At 42.5% G+C, this 21,531-nt stretch overlaps 1 protein-coding gene and 1 long non-coding RNA gene across 3 annotated transcripts; one reads left to right on the top strand and one right to left on the bottom strand.

Annotated features, from left to right (window-relative positions):
• Positions 1–26: 26 nt before the first annotated feature.
• On the bottom strand, positions 27–16,415 carry abcd3a (ATP-binding cassette, sub-family D (ALD), member 3a). Of its 2 annotated transcripts, none has more exons than XM_060044565.1 (23): positions 16,259–16,415; positions 15,686–15,719; positions 15,472–15,570; positions 11,442–11,530; positions 10,310–10,379; positions 9,829–9,926; positions 9,517–9,640; positions 7,277–7,333; positions 7,039–7,181; positions 6,532–6,601; positions 6,366–6,435; positions 6,167–6,264; positions 5,992–6,083; positions 3,042–3,133; positions 2,682–2,757; positions 2,536–2,599; positions 2,138–2,215; positions 1,945–2,010; positions 1,753–1,842; positions 1,512–1,631; positions 1,255–1,359; positions 1,017–1,073; positions 27–876 (listed from the first exon to the last, which is right to left on the bottom strand). In XM_060044565.1, exons 1-23 carry the CDS (start codon positions 16,366–16,368, stop codon positions 799–801), a joined length of 1,980 nt encoding a protein of 659 aa, XP_059900548.1. In that variant the 5' UTR covers positions 16,369–16,415; the 3' UTR covers positions 27–798. The 2 variants fall into 2 exon arrangements, with proteins under 2 accessions (XP_059900548.1, XP_059900549.1); XM_060044566.1 differs by lacking the exon at positions 10,310–10,379 and adding an exon at positions 11,124–11,193.
• Positions 16,416–16,552: 137 nt separating this feature from the next.
• On the top strand, positions 16,553–21,165 carry LOC132452153 (uncharacterized). Its single transcript, XR_009524248.1, has 3 exons — positions 16,553–16,650; positions 16,853–16,952; positions 20,301–21,165. It is a non-coding gene; the product is annotated as an uncharacterized LOC132452153 (long non-coding RNA).
• Positions 21,166–21,531: the final 366 nt, after the last annotated feature.

The following is a 21,531-nucleotide window of genomic DNA, read 5'->3' on the forward strand; positions in this document are numbered from 1 at the left end:
CGCATGACCACAGAAGAAGGTCATGATTGTTGTCATTTGTCAATAATTTTATTTCAGGACCCTGCGCCTGGTTTTAATACAGTTAATGTCCATATACAATTTATACAGAGACTTCCTTGCATTAAAAAAGGACCAATAATAGTGTTACCTTACAGTGACAAATGGAGGTACATTAAGGAAGGGTGGGGGGTAAAAGTCGTATGGCATCATCTGCATATCATCATAGGCCTCCTCCTCTAAAACCCACCAGGACCTTCAAACATCTCTGCATCTACACACAACCCAGATTCCCATTTAACATTTCATTGATCCTGGATTAAAGAATACACAAAATACACCCATTAGGAGTTCCTCAGCTCTGAGGGACTTTGATTAGAGCAGCATTACCATTCATAAAAAAAGTCACTTTTATATCACATTCCTCTGTGAGGCGGTTCTCTCAGAGACAACTACCGTCGATTACCCTGACCAGGGGACTGTACTGGCCCTGCGCTCACTGCCTCCCACATCTCCTGTACCAGCCCCGCACCGCTCAACCAGTTACCAGGCACATTATTTTAACTTCATCTCTACAAAATGTGACCCTTGTCAAAGGGCCTTAAATTACTCAACAGATTTTTCAATTTTAAATAACTCGGAAAAAACAAAAACAAAACAAATGAGTTAGGTTTGATTAAAAAGAAGATTGTGTCTAAGTTTTAGTGGACAACGTTCTATCTTCAGATTCAGTTAGTGGACCGGGCTCTGTTCCCGGGGTGGTCCTGGTCCCTGGGCCAGCGGCCCCGTCTGGGGACAGGACTAGGAGCCGAACTCCACCGTCTCCTCTGTGATGGGCTTGAACTCGTAGTTCCCTCTGCCGTCCATATGCAGGTAGAACTGAAGACAAAACAAAACAAGGTTCCATCAGGCTCTTCTCAACACGCCAGCTACACCAGAATATACTAGTCTTAAGACCTATTCCACCTTACGGGTTAAAGCTCATTAATACATTCCTCCTGATGATGAAGCAGGCTTACCTTGTGGTGCTTCCAGAGGGACTTTCTGTGTGACACGGTGAATAGGGTGATGCCAACCTGTCGGTCCAAAACGAATGAATGAATAAACATCTTAAAAAGGATAAACCTTCACACGTTAACACATGCCAAACAACTTTCAGTTTAAATAGTCAAGTCAATACTCAAATCTAAATAACTCCTAACTGAAAACAGTTGTTTTTACATTATTTTGTTAGGGCCTCCCATCAGAGGTTCTTACCGTCCGGCAGTGGCTATAGATGAAGTCCTCCACGTCCACGCTCACGGCACTCGTGCACTCATCCAGAATGGCAAACTGGGGCTTGTGGTAGAACAATCGAGCCATCTGGGAAATAAACATTAACGGTCTCACTTAGGTGTGACCACCAAAGTTAGAAGGCTATATTCCATTTATTCTAGGAGGTTTATTGTTTAGAGATGTGTAAAGCGGCACATCTCCCCCCCCCCCCCCCCCCCCCCAAGTCTATGGGTGCTTACAGCCATCCTCTGCTTCTCCCCTCCGCTCAGCACGTCCATCCAGTCCTGCACCATGTCCCAGCTCCCCTCCCGCTCCAGGATGTGGCCCAGCTGCACGTTGTCCAGGTACTCCTTCAGCACCTGGGGGGAGCCAGCGAGTAGGGATTCAGTCAAACATACCAGTAGGGTCTCCCAGTCCAACCCATGAGGAGGGTCTCCCAGTCCAACCCGTGATCATGTGACCACATTGTGTGAGTCCTACCTGGTCAGAGATGCCTTTACGGTTTTGTTCTTCGAACGTGTCCGGGTAGATGACCTGGTCCCTTAGAGAGCCAAGCGTCATGTAAGGCCTCTGCGCAACACACACACACACACACACACACACACACAGATTAGGTTTCTTTTGTCAGCTTAAGAATGCCCACAGAGGAGAAAAGGGGAAGGATGGTTTTACCTGGGGAACATAGAAGAGCTTCCCTCTCTCTGGTTTGGTCAGCTCTCCCCCAAACAGAGGCCAAAGCTGAAGCACACACAAGCAGACATACCACTCATTGCATTACTCTACATGGGTAATATGAGGAAGGGGACCGTTTCTCTGGTTGCATCGAGCAATAGTACAGCCCCAGGCTTGGGGCAGTGAATCTCACCCCTCCCAGGACTCTGAATAAGGAGCTCTTGCCACAGCCGTTGGGACCACACACCAACACGTTGGCGCCAGACATCACCTTCAAAATGAAGAATTACAAACAAAACCATGGGAATGAGAAATGGGAGATGGAGACATGGGAACCTTAGGGCAATAATGAAGGAACTAAGAAGCTCAAACACCATCTAAACAGATTTACAGACCGTTTGAGTTCTTTGACTGATGACTGCAACAACAACAAAGAGTCGGTTTAACGGTTATTTGGCATGCTTGCAATTGTGCGCAGTTCTGCTCCTCAAACGATTTAAGAAAGGATGAAATGCTCTGCCCTAAAACAAAAAAATACAAAGACATGGAAGCTGCCACTCTCGTATGACGAGCCCAGCGGAGAGGACTTACCTCAAACGACAGGTCCTTGATCAGGATCTCTCCATTGGGCGTTGCCAGCGGTGTGTGGTCAAACCTAAAGAGGAAGGCATCCTGGGTCATGGCATTAGAGCTTGGTTTTGTTTTTGTAAGGAATGCTTGTTTTGGGCAGGTCTTACTTGATGATGTGGTCTGCGTTGATAACCCGACCACTTCCGGGAACCAGGGCTAGTTTCTCCGACACAGACCCGGGATCTGACGAGGAATGGACAAAAGCAAAAGACTAATCCGTTCAGTTTCATGCAGGACCGTGATAGATAGCCCAGATATTAATGATAACAATTAATGGTGATATTACAGCAAATTTGGTATGATAATCGATGTACATCCTGATATGCCTCTTGATAAAATAAATCAAGCAATACAACCGAAAAATTAAGAATATCATCAGGTTATGATATTCAAAACGTCTTTCAACGAACATAAGCTGTCATTTATATGATAAATTGTTGTGGTATCCGATATACATGGAGACATACCTTTCTCCTGCTGGGTGACCATTGTGCGTTCGTATTTGCCCGCGTTGAGCTCCTTCAAAACTTTCATCAGCTCAGCGATGCGAGACGTGAACCTGGAAGAACAGTTAAATTGACTATTAGCCAGGCCTCATTCTCCACTGACACCTGGAGAACACTTACACTGACTGTTAGTCAGGCCTCATTCTCCACTGAGACGTGTTCATTCTGACCTTAATCCTAAAGGATCTTTCCATCAAATACAATAGACTGCTTCTGAATTCTAATAGCAGAAAATTGGCAACACCACCAAAATCTAAGCAAAAGATTGGTGAAAATACTGTGAGAGTATCTACAGACGTTTGAAAGTGGTCACTACCCGAAGTTAGCCTGAACCAATATTAAACTTTGTAATGAAACAGCTTTAAGTGAATGGCAGAAATTAACCAACCATAACCTACTCTTAAAAGTTGATGCACAGCTATATTCAGTTTTAGAAAACGTTTCAAACTTTCGTACTTGTGGAAAATAGGTCACATTGGGTGTGGTGTGAGGGCTGTTGTGTAGGAACGTCACTTGCTCGAGCAAGGGGGCACAGCCAATCAAAACTCTGGAAACCCTAGTGGCCCTAGTATTTTACAGATTATTTCCCCATTTTAACAACTTTAAACATGAAATAAAGATTAACAGAAAAATGGTCACCATCACTTGGTGAGCAAAAAATAAAACATAACTAAAAAACATAACTGTTCTAACTGAGCAAGAACCAAGCACAGGTGGAAGGTTTTATTTTTAGTCTGAAATAACTTTCATTATTTAGACTAAAGTGAATCACACCTACTGTATTATCAGTTGGTCGCCCTAAGGGTCTTAATATAAGATATTATGAGTACCTGGGTCAATATATGATGCCAATAAAGTATTAAGTAAAGTAATGAAGTACAGCAAAGATAGAGGATTTAGTAGAGGTAGGTTTAGGCGAAATCTCCAAATTTAAACATAAATCCAATGCAAATTTGACAATATAAACTTGATGAGACATAAACCCGTAGATATCTTGGGGACTAGTTGTACAATTTTGACATTTGATTATTTAAAGATCCGGGCAAATATATATGACACCAAGCCAAATAATCGCTATTGCACCATACGTCCACCAGATGGCGATGTAGGACATGTGTTCTGATTGAGGGCAATATATCCATTTCCAATGATACCCTCTCTTAACTTGTATTGTATACATTTTTTGCTAATATGTTTAGTTGCAAAATGGTGCCCGGACATTAGATTACCTGTGTATGGTTGTTTTATGCGACATTATTAATCATAACAATTGTAAGAAAGATATCTTTAGCTTAAAAAAAGGAAATTATAATTTTGTTCTTGCTTGTTTTTTGCCTCTTGTTCAGCGAGTTTTAGTCACAGATTGGTATGGTTTAAACTGTTGGAATAAGTAGAATCTTAGGTTTCATATAATATTGTGCAGTACAAGGGTTAGATAAAAGATCGCTATTAATGTGCATGTGTGCATAAGTATGATAGTTATGAAATAGGCCTACATTACTCTTATCGTTGCATGAATTTTATTTTGTTTGGGGTTGGTATTGTCAGTTAGCCAACAATGGTTATGATAGACTAAAAGTTGACACAAATCTTTCTAGTGGTGCGTCACATGACTACTTTCTCATGCGTTACTTAAAATCCATTACGACATCTTTGAAATCGGCGGGAGGGGCGGCTAAGCCCCTCTTAGGACGAGGGGCTTAAGAATGTTATAGTGATTTGGCAGTTTACTTACTAAAAAACATGTTAAATAATTGGACATATATTCCTCACAAAACCCAGTGTTTCCCTATATGCACCTAGCAGTGTAAGGTGCTGAAATATGACCGCCGCTGCTGAATTTTTTTTTTAACAAGAGGAGAGAAGAGCTTCATCTTATCTTATTCTGCACTAAGCAAAATAATATAACATTCCGTGCGCTACGGACGCTGGATATGCGCTTCATATCCAAGTCAATTCACACACTTGTGAGTAAAGCATATAAAAAGGAGAGGAGAGGAGAGCTCCGTCTTATCTCTTTAAAAATCGAATGTTATATTATTTTGCGCGACCGACGCTTCATATCCAGGTCAATTCAAACAGCTGCGAGTAAAGCATAGCTATAAAGGGAGAGGAACTCCGTAAATTCCGTCAAGTTGGAAAGAAATGGGCAGATTCGGAGTTTGCGGTTCAATAGGTCATCAGTGAAACATTGTTGCGACACAAATGACACCTCGAGCTAAATGTAGCAACATAGAGAACCAGCTACAACATCGTTTTTATCCAAACGAGCAGTCTTTAGCGAACGGTGAAATGCATTGGCTTCTATGAGCTGTCGGCTTTAAGCCGGGAGTTTAGGGACCGTCTGCAAAGTGCAAAACTGAAAACGACCACAATGGTAAAATTTCAATCGCGTCGCCATTATTGACTCTAGAGCCCCACAACGTGTTCCATAGAGGCATGGCCTCTTTATGGTCCTACTACAACCTTAGTGTTGGGGAGAAGGGAGGGAGTGGGAAGATGCATTGGTTGGAGGCACAGACCTTTTCGATTGTTGTAGTATTTGTGTTATGTGAAGTTTGTTAAATAAATGTAAATAATTGTTTTAAAGATTATACTTGTATCATGTTCAATCTCTCCATATTTCCCCCGCTCATTAATGTCAACAAATGTACTGTATGTACACCCTCCTGGTAAACCCCCCTGCAGGATGCGCTTTGCGAGCAGAAAAAGAAACAGTTCACCTCCACCACTGCAACTCCATCCTAGGGGAAACACTGCTAAACCTTTAAGATGTTTGTTCCAAGGGTTAGGAATGTTTGTTCAATTTGCATAGAACAAACATGGGTAGTTATCTGTGTTTGCCCATCCATACATGTTGCTTCTACTGGAGAACAGGTTGCAGGAGGGAGGTGGTGGTGGGGGTGCTCACCCAGAAAGACGCGTCATGTCTCGGCCGGCTAGGACGATCCTGCCTAGGGCCTGGGACAACCTCAGAAGCATCCTCCCACTTTGGTAGTAGTCCTACGGCACACAACACAGGACTCAGTACATGCAATTGGAAAGTTTGAAAACCAATACTGAAATAAGACCAAAGACGCTCATGCCTCCATCAGTTCAGATTGGCTGGTGTGCAGGTGCCTGGGGTGCGACAGGTCCAGGAAGGGTCTGCTGACCACCAGGTAGCCCACCCCTGTGGCTATATCTGCAACGAGACAGCGAAGAGGAGGACACATCATTGCGTTGTTCCCCACCAGCAGCAATATAAAAGTCCCTGGCCAGGGGGAATGGCTCCAATTCACTTACATTTAGCGATGACGCTGTCCACAAAGCCCATGGAGAAGCGGAAGAAGATGAACTTATGGAGATGGTCCACCTAGAGACATTTACTGTCTTTTAATATCAATTCAACCTGGAGGAAAACCTAAAGAGTGCAGGGCATATTACGACTATAATACAAAGATGAACCCACCAGTTTCTGGAACGTGGAGTGAATGGTCTGCTTTTCCCTCAGGTTCCCATTATAGAAGGCAATCTCCTCACTGAGGAATACAAAGCCACACCAAGTGGTTGTAATGAGTGTGTGAGGGTGTGTATGTTTGTGTGAGGGTGTGTATGTGTGTGTGAGGGTGTGTATAATAATGATAATAATTGATTGAATTTATATAGCGCTTTTCTGGACACTCAAAGATGCTTTACAGTGAAGGGGGGACCTCACTAACCGCCCCCACTGGGGTGATGCACGGCAGCCCAGCGGTGCCAGAGCGCTCAACACACACCAGCTTGAGGTGGAGAGTGAGGGAATTAATGATTCAACCCATTATACAGGTGGATGTTTAGGGGCCAGATTGAATGAGCCTGGTGGGGCAGTTTTAGCCAGAACACCAGGGAATCCCCTACTCAGGACCTCGGCTTTACGTCTCCTTAAAGGACGGTATGTGCGTGTGTATGTGCGTGTGAACGCGGGCAGTTTGTGGACCTGTTGGTGATGAGGCGGGAGTTGACGTAGCGGTACTCCCCCTCGTAGCGCTGCTCTGAGACGGTCATCTTGGCGATGGGCCTCCGCAGCCTGGTCAGGAACAGACCCGAGATGATCAGGTAGGCCATCATGATGGTGGGACCCTGGTGACCACAGGCACAGAGACATAAAGTCAGGCCCGCTTGGACACGAGGGCATGGCTCGTAGAACACAAACAGAGGACGCCGTGGGGCTTTACCTGGGCACCTATGGCACTGGTCAGCTTGAAGATGTACAATCCGATGTCCAGGAGGGGCTGCAAAGTGAGGCAAAGTCCAGATTTACATTTACATTTAGGGCATTTAGCAGACGCTTTTATCCAAAGCGACTTACAATAAGTACATTTGTCATAAGAAGTGCAACAATATATCGCTGTTGGTACAGAAAGGATGTTCATAGAACCAAGTGCAAGTAAAACAATCGCTAGGCTAACCAATTCCCCGTGTTACAGCAATGATAGCAGCTACTCCAGTTGCTACACAGTTAAGTACTATTATACAATACAATACAACACAACACAGTGTACAATGGTGGCCACATATTACAAACACGTGATAAATTATTTGAAAGGACAACACCCACAATTTCTTCAATCTATTGAGGAATTCTGTGGTAAATATTTGTTTGCGTTGTGGCTTTGTGTGCTTAAGTTCCCTTGACTAAACAAACAGAAGAATAATTACTGCAGAAACTTCGACGAAAGATATGAATGTGAACGATGATGTGCACTGATACAGAGTTATGCTTTATTTTTGTTAGCATCTCTATTGTTCAATCACTTGAGAGAAATGCCAGCTAAATATAATATAGTTCTTTATTGTAAGGGTGTTATAAACTTATATTATTTTGACTGCGCTCATGTTATTTAGTTGTGCGGCTTCTTTTGTAGACTGTGATATTAATTATTATTATTTTTATTTATTTTTAAACGTTAAATTAAGAGCAAACTGCTCAAAGCCAGAAATGTGGTGCCGGTCATCATGTGACCTGAAAGGTTTAATTTTAACGTATATATTTTTTTATCTTCTTTCGATATTTGGCATCTATAAAGCTTGCCGCCGCTGAGGACTCTCGATACAGTCAAATGTATCGAGAGTGTCTCTGCTGCTTGCAATGCGCATAAGCCTGGTAACTCTTCCTTCCCCAAGGCGGCTTCGCTGAGCAGTCTTTATTAGAGCTTAGATCGGGCCTAGAAAATCAAGCCCAACCCGGCCCGAGCCCGTGCACGTTCTGTCCGAGCTCGGCCCGGCCCGGCCCCGATTACAACCCGACATTTCTTTTAATACATGTGTAACTTTGTACACATTTGTTACTTAGGCCTACTCTGCTAAATATATATGTAAGGGATAATGTATACAACGCCGGACATTATCGGGAAAATAAGCCCTGACAGGCTGAACAGGACACCGACGCGCTTATTTTCGATAATGACCGGCGACGTTCTATACATTATCCCGCTTATTAGACGGCTACTTGCCAAAACGAAAAAATAACTTCACATGGTGTGTCATTTTACAATTTAATCGTTAGCAGCATTCGTAGTTTTGATCAGCAGTGAAATAGTCCGCCAAAGACGTTGACGTCGCTTAGCAACCGAAGACGCTGGGTTTGACAAGTTACCGGACTACTACCCATGCAAGTGAACGGAGCGTTCCACGGCATTGAGAAGACCCGTGTAATAATTAAGCAATAGATCACGCCAGGCTGTGGTATGTGCTCATTATACCACTGTTAAGGGTTGTCCGGCCCCGACGCACAGCGGAGGGCCGGCGACCCCCTTCACAGTGGTATAATGAGCACATGCCACTGACTGAAGTGATCTATTGCTTTTATACAACGGTTACTGTTATGGCGAAACGAAAGTCATAGACACACTACATTTAAAAAGAAACCAAGAAAGTCAAAGTAGCCGTTTTATTAAAGACTACCAAAAAGTAGTCCCTCCTGGCTGCCTTCAAAATGCACGACGGTCGCTATGCAACACACTTTAGCGTCCCTCCGAGAGAACGGTTGTAACGGTTTCCACTTCAAGGCGCGGAGTGATACTTTCACAAAATGATCGGGCGTCATAGCAGTTATGTATACGCTCATTATACAACAGTTAGGAACCAATCAGATCGCTGGATTTAGGCCCCCCGTTGTATAAAGACCTATAATATTTCTGTTTATGGCATAGATTTCTCCTCAGATTAGGCCAATAAAGCAATGATTAAAAAAAATAAATAAAAAAAACACAAAGGCCCGACCTTCATTGTTTTACATGAATTGGCTAAACAAAGGACCACTGTAGCATATTTAAACACAATTCAAATTGTGCAGATAGAATTATTTCCATTGTTCATTCTGACCGGAGAAATTTCGAATTTTCGGTCCTACTAATTATTTTCCGGTCAATGACCGGTAATTACCGGAAAACCAAAACTATGCTGCATAGGCTACCTTGCTGAGGTTGGAGTAGAGGTCCACCACGCTGTTGCAGAACTTCTCCACGTCCTGCGTCAGTAGCTGGTCCGGGTTTGAGATCCTGTTGTCCAGGTTGCCCATCTTGTAGTACGTGTAGCCCCTGTAGAAGCACCGGTGTTAAGTATAGACCCCACAGAGAACAGAAGAGCAGGAGCCGGGGGCCTCTCTGTGACTTTGGCCAATCACAGAGAGGCCAAAGAACCTAGAATCCTGGGTTGGAACCCAGGCAGCTTTGAGCACCAAAGACTGACGTCAGTGGTCCAAGAAAGTGTGATGAGCGTAACTCACTGGAGGTACTGGTCGTAGAGATACTGGGTGAGCCTCTCACGGAACCGCAGCTTGAGTTCGTTTATGCCCAGCTTCAGTAGGTTGTTCACCAAGGCAATCTGGGAAACATGAAATTTACATTTAAAAACACACAATATGACACAAACACTTAGACATGCACACTATTTTTTACATCTACCAATGTAAGCATAATCATGCAGGGTAGAATTTCAAGTCAACTATAATTATACCACTCAGACAAACACATAACAATGCAAAAATCATTGGCTCATTAATTGTAATGAAATAATGCTGAAACGTTATTATGGCAGTATAGTTTAGGGATTATATTACATATATAATATATATATTTCTTACAAATTAGGTGTCCTCTGTTAATTCTTGGTGTAAATAAATGGTCTAATTGTTTTTATTGTTTTTAACAGCCAGTGGGACAACAGGAGGCCACCATGGGGTAAACAAAGAGGGGAAATAAACTTACAGCTGGAATGAATTTCAAGAAGCCCATCAAGTAGGTCTTGAAATCTTTAGCTGAGCGACCGATAATTGCACTGTGAACCACAACACGCACAATGGATCAGCACAACACACGTAAAGCAAGTCTGAAAACCATGGAGCTACACAAGCATATCATCAATGCTGCTGTAGCTTAGGTAAATCCCTGTAGACCTGGACCTGTCCTTGTACTGGGATCATACACAGCACCAGAGAAGCCCTGACAGGTTCTGGATCAGGGAATCCCACTCCATGTATACAACATGTGAATCTCATTGTGTTTCAGGACGTCCTCTAGATATGGATATCAGAAACTCTTCAAGTGAAATGGGGTGGCTTGTTAGTGTGATGTGGCGGTGTTACCAAGCCCACTTGATCTGTGGCATCCATAGGATGTTAATGTGTCTAAGGTTTCTTTATAGAGTGCTCTGGCTGCGTCAGTTACTGTCAACCATCCAGTCCCCCATTGTTTGCATAGTAACAGTTCACTTTGTTTGTCACTTACTTTGCAAATGTGTAATGCGTCTACCTTTAGGCAAATTTCCTCTGTCAGCATGACCGGTACATTCAAACAGCAACCGAACAAATGGATATTGGAGTGTGTGGAAAATGTAGATTGAGTAGGATTCCCTCATTGCACCACCTTGTGTACAATACCCTTGCCTGGGGCCAACACAGCCCAGAGTTGCTGTTAAAGGGAGTATAGACAAAGCAGAAAACAAACAAGCGTTTGATGTGGATGCACCCCCACCCCCACACAAACACGTCTTCTACCAAAGAGCAGGGTAAAGAGCCGTTACCACAGGAATGACAGCAATGTAGGGATAATAGTGCTGCTTGAACAGTCGGCTATCTCTGTTAATGATACCGCTGTGGAGAATCACAACACAAGAACAAGAGCTAGAGATACTGTTTGGCCCTCACGGTCTCGTTGAACGCACGCGCCCACACACACAAAGACAGACATACACACAAAAGAGATGCTTCAAATTACACAGGTTCAGACTATTGAAAACGATATTTAGGTCAATGGCTTGCTCCTTGGATCAAATCATATTAGACCCAAACAAAAAAAAACTCCACTAGTCACATGCTGTCACCGCAGCAGTGCTACTAACCTCTCAATCATGGTCCCATTCTGAATCATCCACACGTCACAGTAGGTTCTGGTCACCAACATGACCGCGATGAGGACCATGTAGCCCGTCTGCCAGGGAGGAATCACATTTAGTTGGTCAATGGGCATTCTTTCAATTTTTTTTATTGGGATTAAAATATAAAGATGTTTTATTTGATCATATTAAATCATAAAAAAACAATGATCAAATAAAACAACAATGATGCCATCTTTGTGAACATCATTACTCCTGGTTTTAGCTTCTTTTGTGACCGGTCAGGTGCACTCGTTTTTGCATACAGAATCCCCTGAGCGGTGTTCTGTACTGGTATGTACGTCATCAAGCTCCAAGATGGCTTGCTGTATAGTGCTTGAACACATGGCACTGACTCAGGGTACTGCACCGAGTCAGTGGTCGATCCCAAACTATAGATTCAAAATTCAAAATTCAGGGCATCGCGGCAGATTTTATCGTGATTGTTATTAATATTGATTTATCGCCCCTAGGTTAGGAACTGATATTGGTTTATTCTTATTCAGACTTGGTAGGGGGAAAAGTGGCATTACTAGGGTGGCAAAATTCCAGGAATTTTGTTGGAAACTTTCCATGGGAATTAACGGGAATTTATGGGAATAAACAGATATTTACAAAATTGAAGGTTGGCTCTTAACAGGGGACATAAATATAGTTGGGAAAAAATATATATTAGCATTATCTTGACTAACACAACCAGATTTCATGCAAGTAAACTTGAATATCTATGCTATTCCTCAATCACGCTAGCACACTGCTTACTACAGGGCTATTGAGACCACACCCCCTATATGCACTGTGCATTTCTCCATCACATGTGCACTGAGTACTTCTAGAACCCTGAACCACAATTTTGAGCCCAGAGCATATTTAAAGGTCCCATGACATGCCACCAGGTGTGGGCTGATTAGCCGTTACAAGCCGTTTTGGAAATCAGTCCCTTATGACATCACAGGTGGGCGTGTCCGCCTAGATGTGTGCTGGATAGAGAATTCTACCCATATACATTTTATAGCATAGACGCAGCATTGGCTGCTGGGACGCGATAAATACGGCCGCCATCTTGGAGTGGTGAACCGGGAGCAGCAACAGGTGCGTCTACAGCAGAAACAGAATGCTGGGCTGTTCAGCGTATTCCTGCTCAAATCAGCGGACCATCCACAATAGGAATCGGGGGATTACTTTTCACAAGTAACATTTAACATTACCGTACTAATGGTTGTTTTTTGTGAAAGGAATATTACCAGTATTTTCCACCTTCTGCCCCTGAAAAACAACGGCGGCCTAGTGATTCCATCACTAGGCACAGTGAACGCGCAGGATTGTTCGTAGGAATGTACCTGTCCACTGACATGGTGCTGAAACGGGCTATGACGCAGGGGGAGACACAGGAATGTCGCAGAAAAATGGGGTTAAAAAGGGTTAAAATATCTCCCCATCGAGGCCAACCGCGGAGTAGCCTACGAAAAGAATAGATTGTAATAATATGAATGCTAAAGATATTAAAACACAATTGAATAGGCCTAGGCCAACATATATATCAGTCCTAATCCTGAACGCACTGAGCATACATTTATTCACGGAATTTCCCCCCCTGAAATAATTCCATGTTACAAAAATCCAAAATAGCTTGTGTGACAACTACATTTACCTTAATGTGCTGATTTTTTAAACATATATTTTGCGCAGCAAGAGAGCCGACTTTATCTGATTCCCCATAAGGTTGCATTGATTGGCTCTCTAGTATAGAATATTTGTAGACATTAAAAATGCAACGTTCCATTCATTCATTATCATTCAAACACGGCTATTGCTGACCCGATTAGGAGAGCTTGGTCTAGATCCTGCCCATATTGTTGGGCAGGATGAAGTAGGCTATAGGCAGGGTTCGAGTTATGATTCCATCTCTGTGGGGGTCTCTAAAAGTGGTTGACTGTGGGGGGGACCGTACCGACCTTGCACTGAATTTTGACGGGGGGGATATAGGACGTAAATATGGGCTATTATGACACGGTTCTTCTCAATGCCGTGGAACGCTCCGTTCACTTGCATGGGCCCCTCACAACAACGCCAGCCTTTGGCTAACTATTTCTCTGCTGATCAACACTACGTATGGTAAGTTGGTAACAAATAAATGGTAAAAAAACACCTTGTGAAGTTATTTTTTCGTTTGGCAAGTAGCCGCTCATTAAGCAAGCACCTCCGTTTCGCGTCGGTGTCCGGTTCGCCCTGTCTGGGCTTATTTTCCCGATAATCACCGGCGTTCTATTATCCCACTTAACGTCAATATAACTCTGCATGTGGAAGGGAAAATAGCTTTATTTGTAATTACAATATTATGCTGCTGTATTTTCAGAGACCCCCACAGATATGAGTTTGCTGCTTTCATGGGAGCCAGACCTCTCTCAATGGGAGCTCAGCTCCTACTGGCTCCCACCTAACTCGAACCCTGGCTATAGGTCTTTCTACACTGCCGAGCCGGTTCGGTCGCAGCTTGGCACGCCCGGCAATTTCACCTTCTTATCTCCAGTTTCCTGTGTAAAACCGAGCGGGTCAAATCCCCCTTTCGTCACGGCACAGGGTTTCTTGGTTCACTGGGGAAGGCCGGGCTGTGCACGGAGTCTCTGACCTCTTTAGAATAATTTGTATTATTGCATACTCCTGCATGTTTTCATTTTTTATGAATGAAGACACCCGCATGCAATAATGAGTTCACTCACTCTATACTAGGCTAACGATGCTCATAGCGTCCTAAGAGTACCCTGGAGCACTCGTTAGCTACGAGCGTTTTTACAACGTTCGTTACCAAGGATGCTTTCGGGAAACGGTGTGAAAACTGTACGATGCTCGTACGACGCACTTCACGATCCACTTAGGCTAACGAAGCTTTCGGGAAACTGGTCTGATCATTTTCCTGTATATTTATATTTATCTATATTAGTTCCTGTAAATAAACATTCCATCAGCAGATATGTATTATGATGCATTCTCATTTTAGGCAAAGTATAAGACAAAACAGTACAATTGTAACCATGAATAAGTCATTCAAGTGACAATATTTAAATACTAACATTGTTGGGTAAGACAGAAATGTGGTTTTATTCTGAATCCTGTGAAACAGATTGGTGGTTTTAACTTTCAGGTGTTTATATATGTTTTATGTTAAAATTTTTGGCAGACACTTTTTTCTAAAGCGTCTCTCTTCTTACTGTCCTTCTCAACACTCTATGATCTCACTAAAAGGCTAGCAGCACGAAATCAAGGGATATTTAGAACAGAAAAAAAATGTCACTATGACATTAATGCGATTAATCACATTATTTATTTATGCTTGGGTATGATACAGTTCAATTAAATTACCCTAAATTCCTAGTTAATTCCCATTTTAATACGCTTGTGAAGATTTTTAATATTTCCAACATGCCCAAGCTTTTATATTTCCAACATGCCCAAGGAAATGTTCCACCCCTTTGCAACACTTACCTTATGGCAATGGCCAATTTACTCCCCGACTAATTTGCCACTAGGGGAATTGTTTTATTATTAAAATGTATTGGGAAGAGGAACAGGTCTAGATGGGTTACCAAAATCGTGAAACAATGGTATTGCACATACATAAGACATTAATCACCTCTCCATTCAGCTTTACCGAATGGTCGCTTTACTACACAACCCTGGTTGACTCTCTACGTTGCCTGTTACAGCATTCTGTCTTGCATTACCAGCTTCTGGATATTTAACAAGGGAAGGCAGTACAAAGGCCATCTTGATTTGCCTGGTTTGGTGCTTGGTCAAGGTCAAGGTCACTCCCTGCACGCGAAGATTACGATGCTTTGACCCTGTTAGTCCTGTAAGATAAGTCTGCATATACGTGTCATTAATACACATCAAGCAGATATAATTTGGGGAATAAGCCGTTCTTCTGTTTGACCATAGGTTGAACTACAAGTGAAGTGAGAGGAAGAGCCAGGAGATGAAAATGGGAAATCATTCCTACCTCCATGCATAAAAAGCGAGGGGTCATGATCCGAAGGATGCGGTAGATTCTGAGGAAGAACAGCTTGTCCACCGCCGCCCGTTCTTTTTTGCCCTCTTTCTGTAGAAACGGAACCAATATTTAGGTTAAACTTTCTTCTGTTGAAGTTGTTTTGGAGTAGTCCTGTAGACTCAGTAAGTGTTATAAATGAATTATATGCACACATTAAGCTTACGTCATTTTTCTGGACCAATGCTGAGCCCTTTTTGCTGTGGGAATACAATTTGAACATTTTATTCAGACATTTTTATCATAATAGAATAGCCCAAGCAGATCAGCTGCGTTGCCTATGTATACCAACTGTTAATAAACATGGTCTTAGAAAGCCAACGCGTGTCAATACAAACTGCTGCATCAAGAAAAGAAAAGCCCATGTACTAACTTGCACATAAATAAAACCACTTTACTTTGGCAACACTAGCAACAAGTCAAGGTAACTTGTACTCCTGCTGGCAGCTTGTTAACAAAGACTGTCATTCATTGGTGACAAATGTGAGCGGAGATATAAGAAGAACCCTATCATGCCATAAGTCTTCGGTTGTGCCTTTTGATACTTAATACTTAACATTGACCATAACTTCACAGGACTCAGTGTCCTGTGGTTCAGTCGAACACACACCTGACCCAGTCACAACAGCTTTATGCTAGTGGTGCTAGCATCGCTCATCATATACGGCGACCCTTAGCACACATACACGTCTGGGTTTGACAAACTTGCCATTCGAACAGAGGCTACGGAGCTACATACCAGTTGAGCTGGCTCGCCCGTCTTCTTTGTTTTAAGATGTATAAGAGGAGCAGAACGCCGCCTGCTATGGAGGAGTTCTTCGCTGTCAGGTACTTGCTTATGGCCGCCATGGTGTCGACAGGCCGACGGGTCTCTCTGCTGCCCTGAATGGCTCTGGAAGGGGGCGGGACAGGCTGAGTGGGCGGGGCCAAGATATGTTGGGAGGCGACAGGTTCTCTGTGATTGGTTCCTGAAAAACGTCAGACGTCTGTGACTTGTCCTCCGACCAATAGGCTAGGCTCATACAATTAAAAACATGAAACCAATCGGCTGTGAGATGAGAAGGGAACCACCAGAGACCAAGGTTGATTCTTCTGGGTCAAAGAGCAGAGGCTGTTTTAAAAGAATCAAACGTAAATGTTGGCAGGAGTTTCATCGGTTGTCCTCAAATGCTTTTAAGTTTATCTTTTCATACGTCCTCCAGAAAGGAGAAGGGTTTTAAGACTTCATTTTTGCATCTCAGAATGATAGTTCTGCTAGATGACGGACATTATTAGCGAACCAATCACAGATAACCTGATGTACCGCCCATTTCCTTGCACCTTCCACCTCCAGACGCAGTTCCAATGCAACGGTCCAGTCCGTTATCAACGAACTGCATAATGGAGTTGGGAAGGAAGAAAAGATAGCTCAGCTACCCCGCCTGGTGGCAGAGGTAATGCACACGTTATCGTTATGACATTGTCAAGAAAAACCTCTACTTATAAATACTTCACTGTGCTGTGTGCCTTCACTGCCCTTTAATATACATTAAAAGTAAGGTCAACAACATATTTTACTTGGATTGGCTAATTTAATGAGACGAAACTTTTCAAACGTTTGTTATTTTTCCTGCCAATAGGGTTAAAATGTAGTGTCTAGTATCGAGAACCTCATCATGTAGAGAGATGGGATCCATACTCATACAGGGGGCTCATAGACCACAAAGGACTTGTAAAGCTATGATTGGAGGATATTATTACTTTTTTGAACAAGTCCCCCTATAAGTGCACTGTGAAGCCCAAAGTTTAACAATGGGCTTCCAAGCTTGATTTAAAAAATGTTTGCAGGTCTTTGATTAATCAGAACCAAATATATGGAAGTTGTCAAAATGTTGACCCTTCCAAGCACCCAATTTTTTCAAATGAAAAAGAGATGGGACCTGTATCTGAGGTTAAAGATTTACAATATTTACGTGAAAAAATGGAGAGACTTTCTAGGTTTCAATGAAATACACCTTGCTGTATCAGTCAAATGGCTTGTGATAAATGATAATAAATAGTCTATGATCCTTGCCAGTACTGAATGGTAATATGCCAGAATTTGGACTGGTCAAAAACATCTTTCTTGTTGATTCTAGGCTTTATTGTTTTGAATATCAACCATTTCAAACTATAGACTTTGATAGAAATGCAATGGCTTATCAAGTTCAGTGTCCACACCTTGTACAGGCCAATGATTTAGTTGATGCTGAAAAGCTGGTCGATTGTACTTTTTATTACACAATTAGCATCAAGAGCCAAACGTATGTAGAAATAAAATACCAATAACATTGAGGATGTTATGGCAATGCACAACAGTTCAAACGACTCATAGTGTGTTCCCCAGATACAAAGCTTTTAAAGCGATCTTGGAATTTGAGCATGTTCATAGGATATTTTAGTAGCAGATGAAAATGTTAGATGTTTGGATTCCAGATGTGTTTTGCATTGGTTTTTGTACTGTGTACCTAAATACTGAAAATCAACCCTTTCTTTGATAATAATGGCTTTCTTTGAGATTGTTTCAAATGTTTATTAGACCACGTGTTAAAAGCCATTTAGGTGTCAAGAATGATCACAATGCTGTTCCTGTTGTGTTTATAACTAAATGGTCTTGGCCAGGGCCGGATTAACAATTCATAGGCCCCTGGGCACAAATGTCTGAAGCCCCCCCCCCGCCCCCCCCCGAAAAAAATCAGAAAAAAAAATTCTATATATTTTTTTTATTATTATTATTTTAACACACAGACATAATGACACAGAGTATTTCCAACTCAAACGGGAAAGCACTGCTCATTGCAACAAATACCTATAACTTCACTAAGAACTTTAATACAACTTTAATACATGACATGTTATTCAATGGAAAAATAAAACAATCAGAGCTGTTTTTTAAATGAAAATAATGTAATATAAGCTCTCCTCTCCTGTCTGCCCCCACCCCATCATCTTAGAAAGGCTTTTTACGGGCCCTCCTGTTCGCAAACTCAGTCACAATCTCATCAAAGTCCAAGTCCCTGACAAGCTCAGACTCGATGGCCATGAGGGACAATGCGCAGAGGCGTCCCTGTGTCTGTGTTGTGCGGAGTTCATTTTTAATTTGTGCCAACTGCGAAAACGACCTCTCTCCTTCACAATTTGTCACGGGCAGCGTCAAAAAAATACGGAGAGCTACGAAAACGTTGGGGAAAGTGGACTGAAGACTACATTTCAACAGTACTTGCAAAAGATTTTGAGGAGACTTATCTTGCTCACTCGGCATGAAGCATCTGAACTGAATCATTTCGTCAGTGAAGTTCTCATCTAAATCTGACTGGTATGAAGTGCGAAGTTCATCCGCCTGTTCACGAACACTGCTCAAATCTTCGGTTCCTAAGTTCAATAAAATGACATTGAATGTCGATACCTTAAATCGCTCCCGTCCTTTAAGTGTAATTTCGTGCTCTGTGCATTCGTCTGAAAATGCGCTGCGCTTCTTACTACGCTGCAGCTCATCTTGGTATGACTGACACACCGGGGATACTCTTAGCAAAAAATTTGCGAGTACAACTTCAAAATATCATCGTGACGCAAGCTAATGGTTACGTTCATTATATTTAGGTATAGTGCTGCAGGGCAGTCAAGGCAACATACTGTAGTAGAGAAATATTGTCGGGTTGTTACTTTATTTGTTAACCAATAAATCACATAATTTCGTTGAAATGTAAAATAAATACATTTTTATTTATTTTTTTAACGATCTGCAAGGCCCAGAAAACCCATTGGCTAATCCGGCCCTGGTCTTGGCCTGATGAATGTTATAATGAGATGAGATGTAGGTGATCACTCACTTTTAAGTTGGATAACTCAATCACTTTAAGGATAATACAGGCTGGACAGAAAGTTTGTTCTTAAAGCAATGGTTTGAAGTAGTGTCATTGGTCTGTACTATATTCAATCTCTGGACATTTGTAATTGCTGTGTTTTAAGATTGACAATTAAACAATGAATTCCATTTGATTTTTATGTTTTTAATATGTCAAGAGATAAGATGCTTGAAATAAGAAATGCAGATTTTGATAAAGCAGTTACTTGTCAGTATTGGTGTAACACCTTTAGAATAATGGTAATTCTTATTTTAAGCATTAACATACTCAGAACCAGTAATACAATCTAAATAACAGGTTATAATGCCTTATTAAGATAATTCAGGACTTAAATCAAGTGAAATGCTCCGAAGCAAAAACTGCCTGGTGAGAAGAAATATCTTGACAGACAAAAAACAAGAATATTTTGCCTTGACTTAAGATATTTCATCTTTGCTAGATTTCAGTTTTTGCAGTGTGCTGCTCTTCCCACTCAAATCACAACAACAACTACAGCTAACTTACACACGGTTGGAGGGAAACAGCTGGTGCACATTTTACCACGCCCTGTTCCACCCAAAATGAAGTCCTCCCAGCAGGGGATCCAGGCTTCACCTGCCAGGACCGCTCAGTCTGCCGCCCCACAGACCATCACTGTGAATGGCCAGGTGTTTGCTTTGCAGCCCATGAATACAGCAGATAAAGCCGGCATGCAGGGCAGCAAAAGCTCCCTGCAGCTGGTCCAGCCCACCACCGCAGAAGAATCTACCACCAATGTGGCCCTCAATAGTGTAGGGGCGCTGAGCAGCCTCAACAAGAGCATCTCCCAAGGCCTGCCGCTGACTCTCACCTGTCAAACCTGCTGCTCCTCCTCCGGTTGACCACAGCTTCCCTCTTCTGTCGCCCCTGCTGTACAAGAATTAGGACTCCCACACAGCGACCCGGAGCCTGACGGCCGCCCCCTCCCCCGGCCGCGCTCCGGCCCCGAGACCCACCAACCCCTTCGAGCCGGAGGAGGACCACCTGCCGCTGGCCCCTGGGGGCGGGGGAGACGTGTGGCGCAGCAGCATGTCAGTCGGATTAAAACCAAAAAATGTAACAGGATTTTATTGAAAGCTAGAGTCGACTTTCTCTTTATATTTATTTAAATTAATATTGATATAATAATTAAAAAATATATATATTTATTTTTTTATATTATTATATCAATATTAATTTAAACAAAAATAAATAAATACACAGAGAAAAGTCGACTCTCTAGCTTTCAATTAAATCCTGATACATTTGTTAGTTTTAATCCGACTGTACATTACTTTGAAAGGATGAACCTCAGTTTCGTGATTTAGACCTCACTTGACCTCACTCCCAGAGGTCCACGGTGCAATGTCACCACTGGGATGCTGACGGCGTTTCCCGCCGGATTTATTTTCCCTTGGCGGCCCTCAGTCAAATTTTGGGTTCCTAAATTGGCCCTCAGCTGTCAAAACTTTGAGAACCCCTGGTTCAAAGAGACAATGTTTAGACTCGAAACGCATACACATATGTCTGATCATTGGATGTATCTGTGATGGCAAATGTATCATATAATGCTTTTTAGGCAAAAAGCTCCTTCCAATGCTTCATATGATTTTCAATTAGTGACTTCAACCTAGAAACAGTTGCAATGCTAATAACAGGTGCAAACACTATTTGCACAATCACTATTAACTCAGTTATAAATTGGACACATGCATTGACTTCCAAACTCTCCAAAACAAATGGCAATATCTTTAGACCATAGAGACCATAGCACCAAATATAATTTTCTCTCCATTAACAGTTTGGATTTTAACACCGCTGTACAATGCATCCACATCTTCCTTGATTCTATTCAATATGACGTCTACACCAGATTGACGGAGGTCTGCTGATCTAGCCATCGCAAGTAGACTAAATGCAAGCCCACACCGGATCGAAAATCGGCGTCGGTGACATGAGTCTATTTGGTGTGGTTGCTCAAATCGGCCACGTCTGCGTTCACTTCAGCCGATTCAACATGTGTAATCGGCCATTCGAGTCGGTCATTCTTTTACCATTCTGATTGGTGGAGTGGAGGGCTAGCAGCTTGACTAGCGAATCAGTGAAGCCCTTAAGTAAGGATGGTAAACAT

The sequence above is a fragment of the Gadus macrocephalus genome, chromosome 23 (genome assembly GCF_031168955.1).
Source record: "Gadus macrocephalus chromosome 23, ASM3116895v1".
Lineage (NCBI taxonomy): Eukaryota > Metazoa > Chordata > Actinopteri > Gadiformes > Gadidae > Gadus > Gadus macrocephalus.

Excerpts from the sequence above, each read along its gene's own strand:
- abcd3a (XM_060044565.1), bottom strand. The coding sequence starts at position 16,368 with ATGGCGGCCATAAGCAAGTACCTGACAGCGAAGAACTCCTCCATAGCA. Across the intron at positions 3,134-5,991 it reads GACATGACGCGTCTTTCTGG|GTTCACGTCTCGCATCGCTG; the intron begins GTGAGCACCCCC and ends CTGTTCTTCCAG. Across the intron at positions 877-1,016 it reads CCCTCTGGAAGCACCACAAG|TTCTACCTGCATATGGACGG; the intron begins GTAAGCCTGCTT and ends TTTTGTCTTCAG.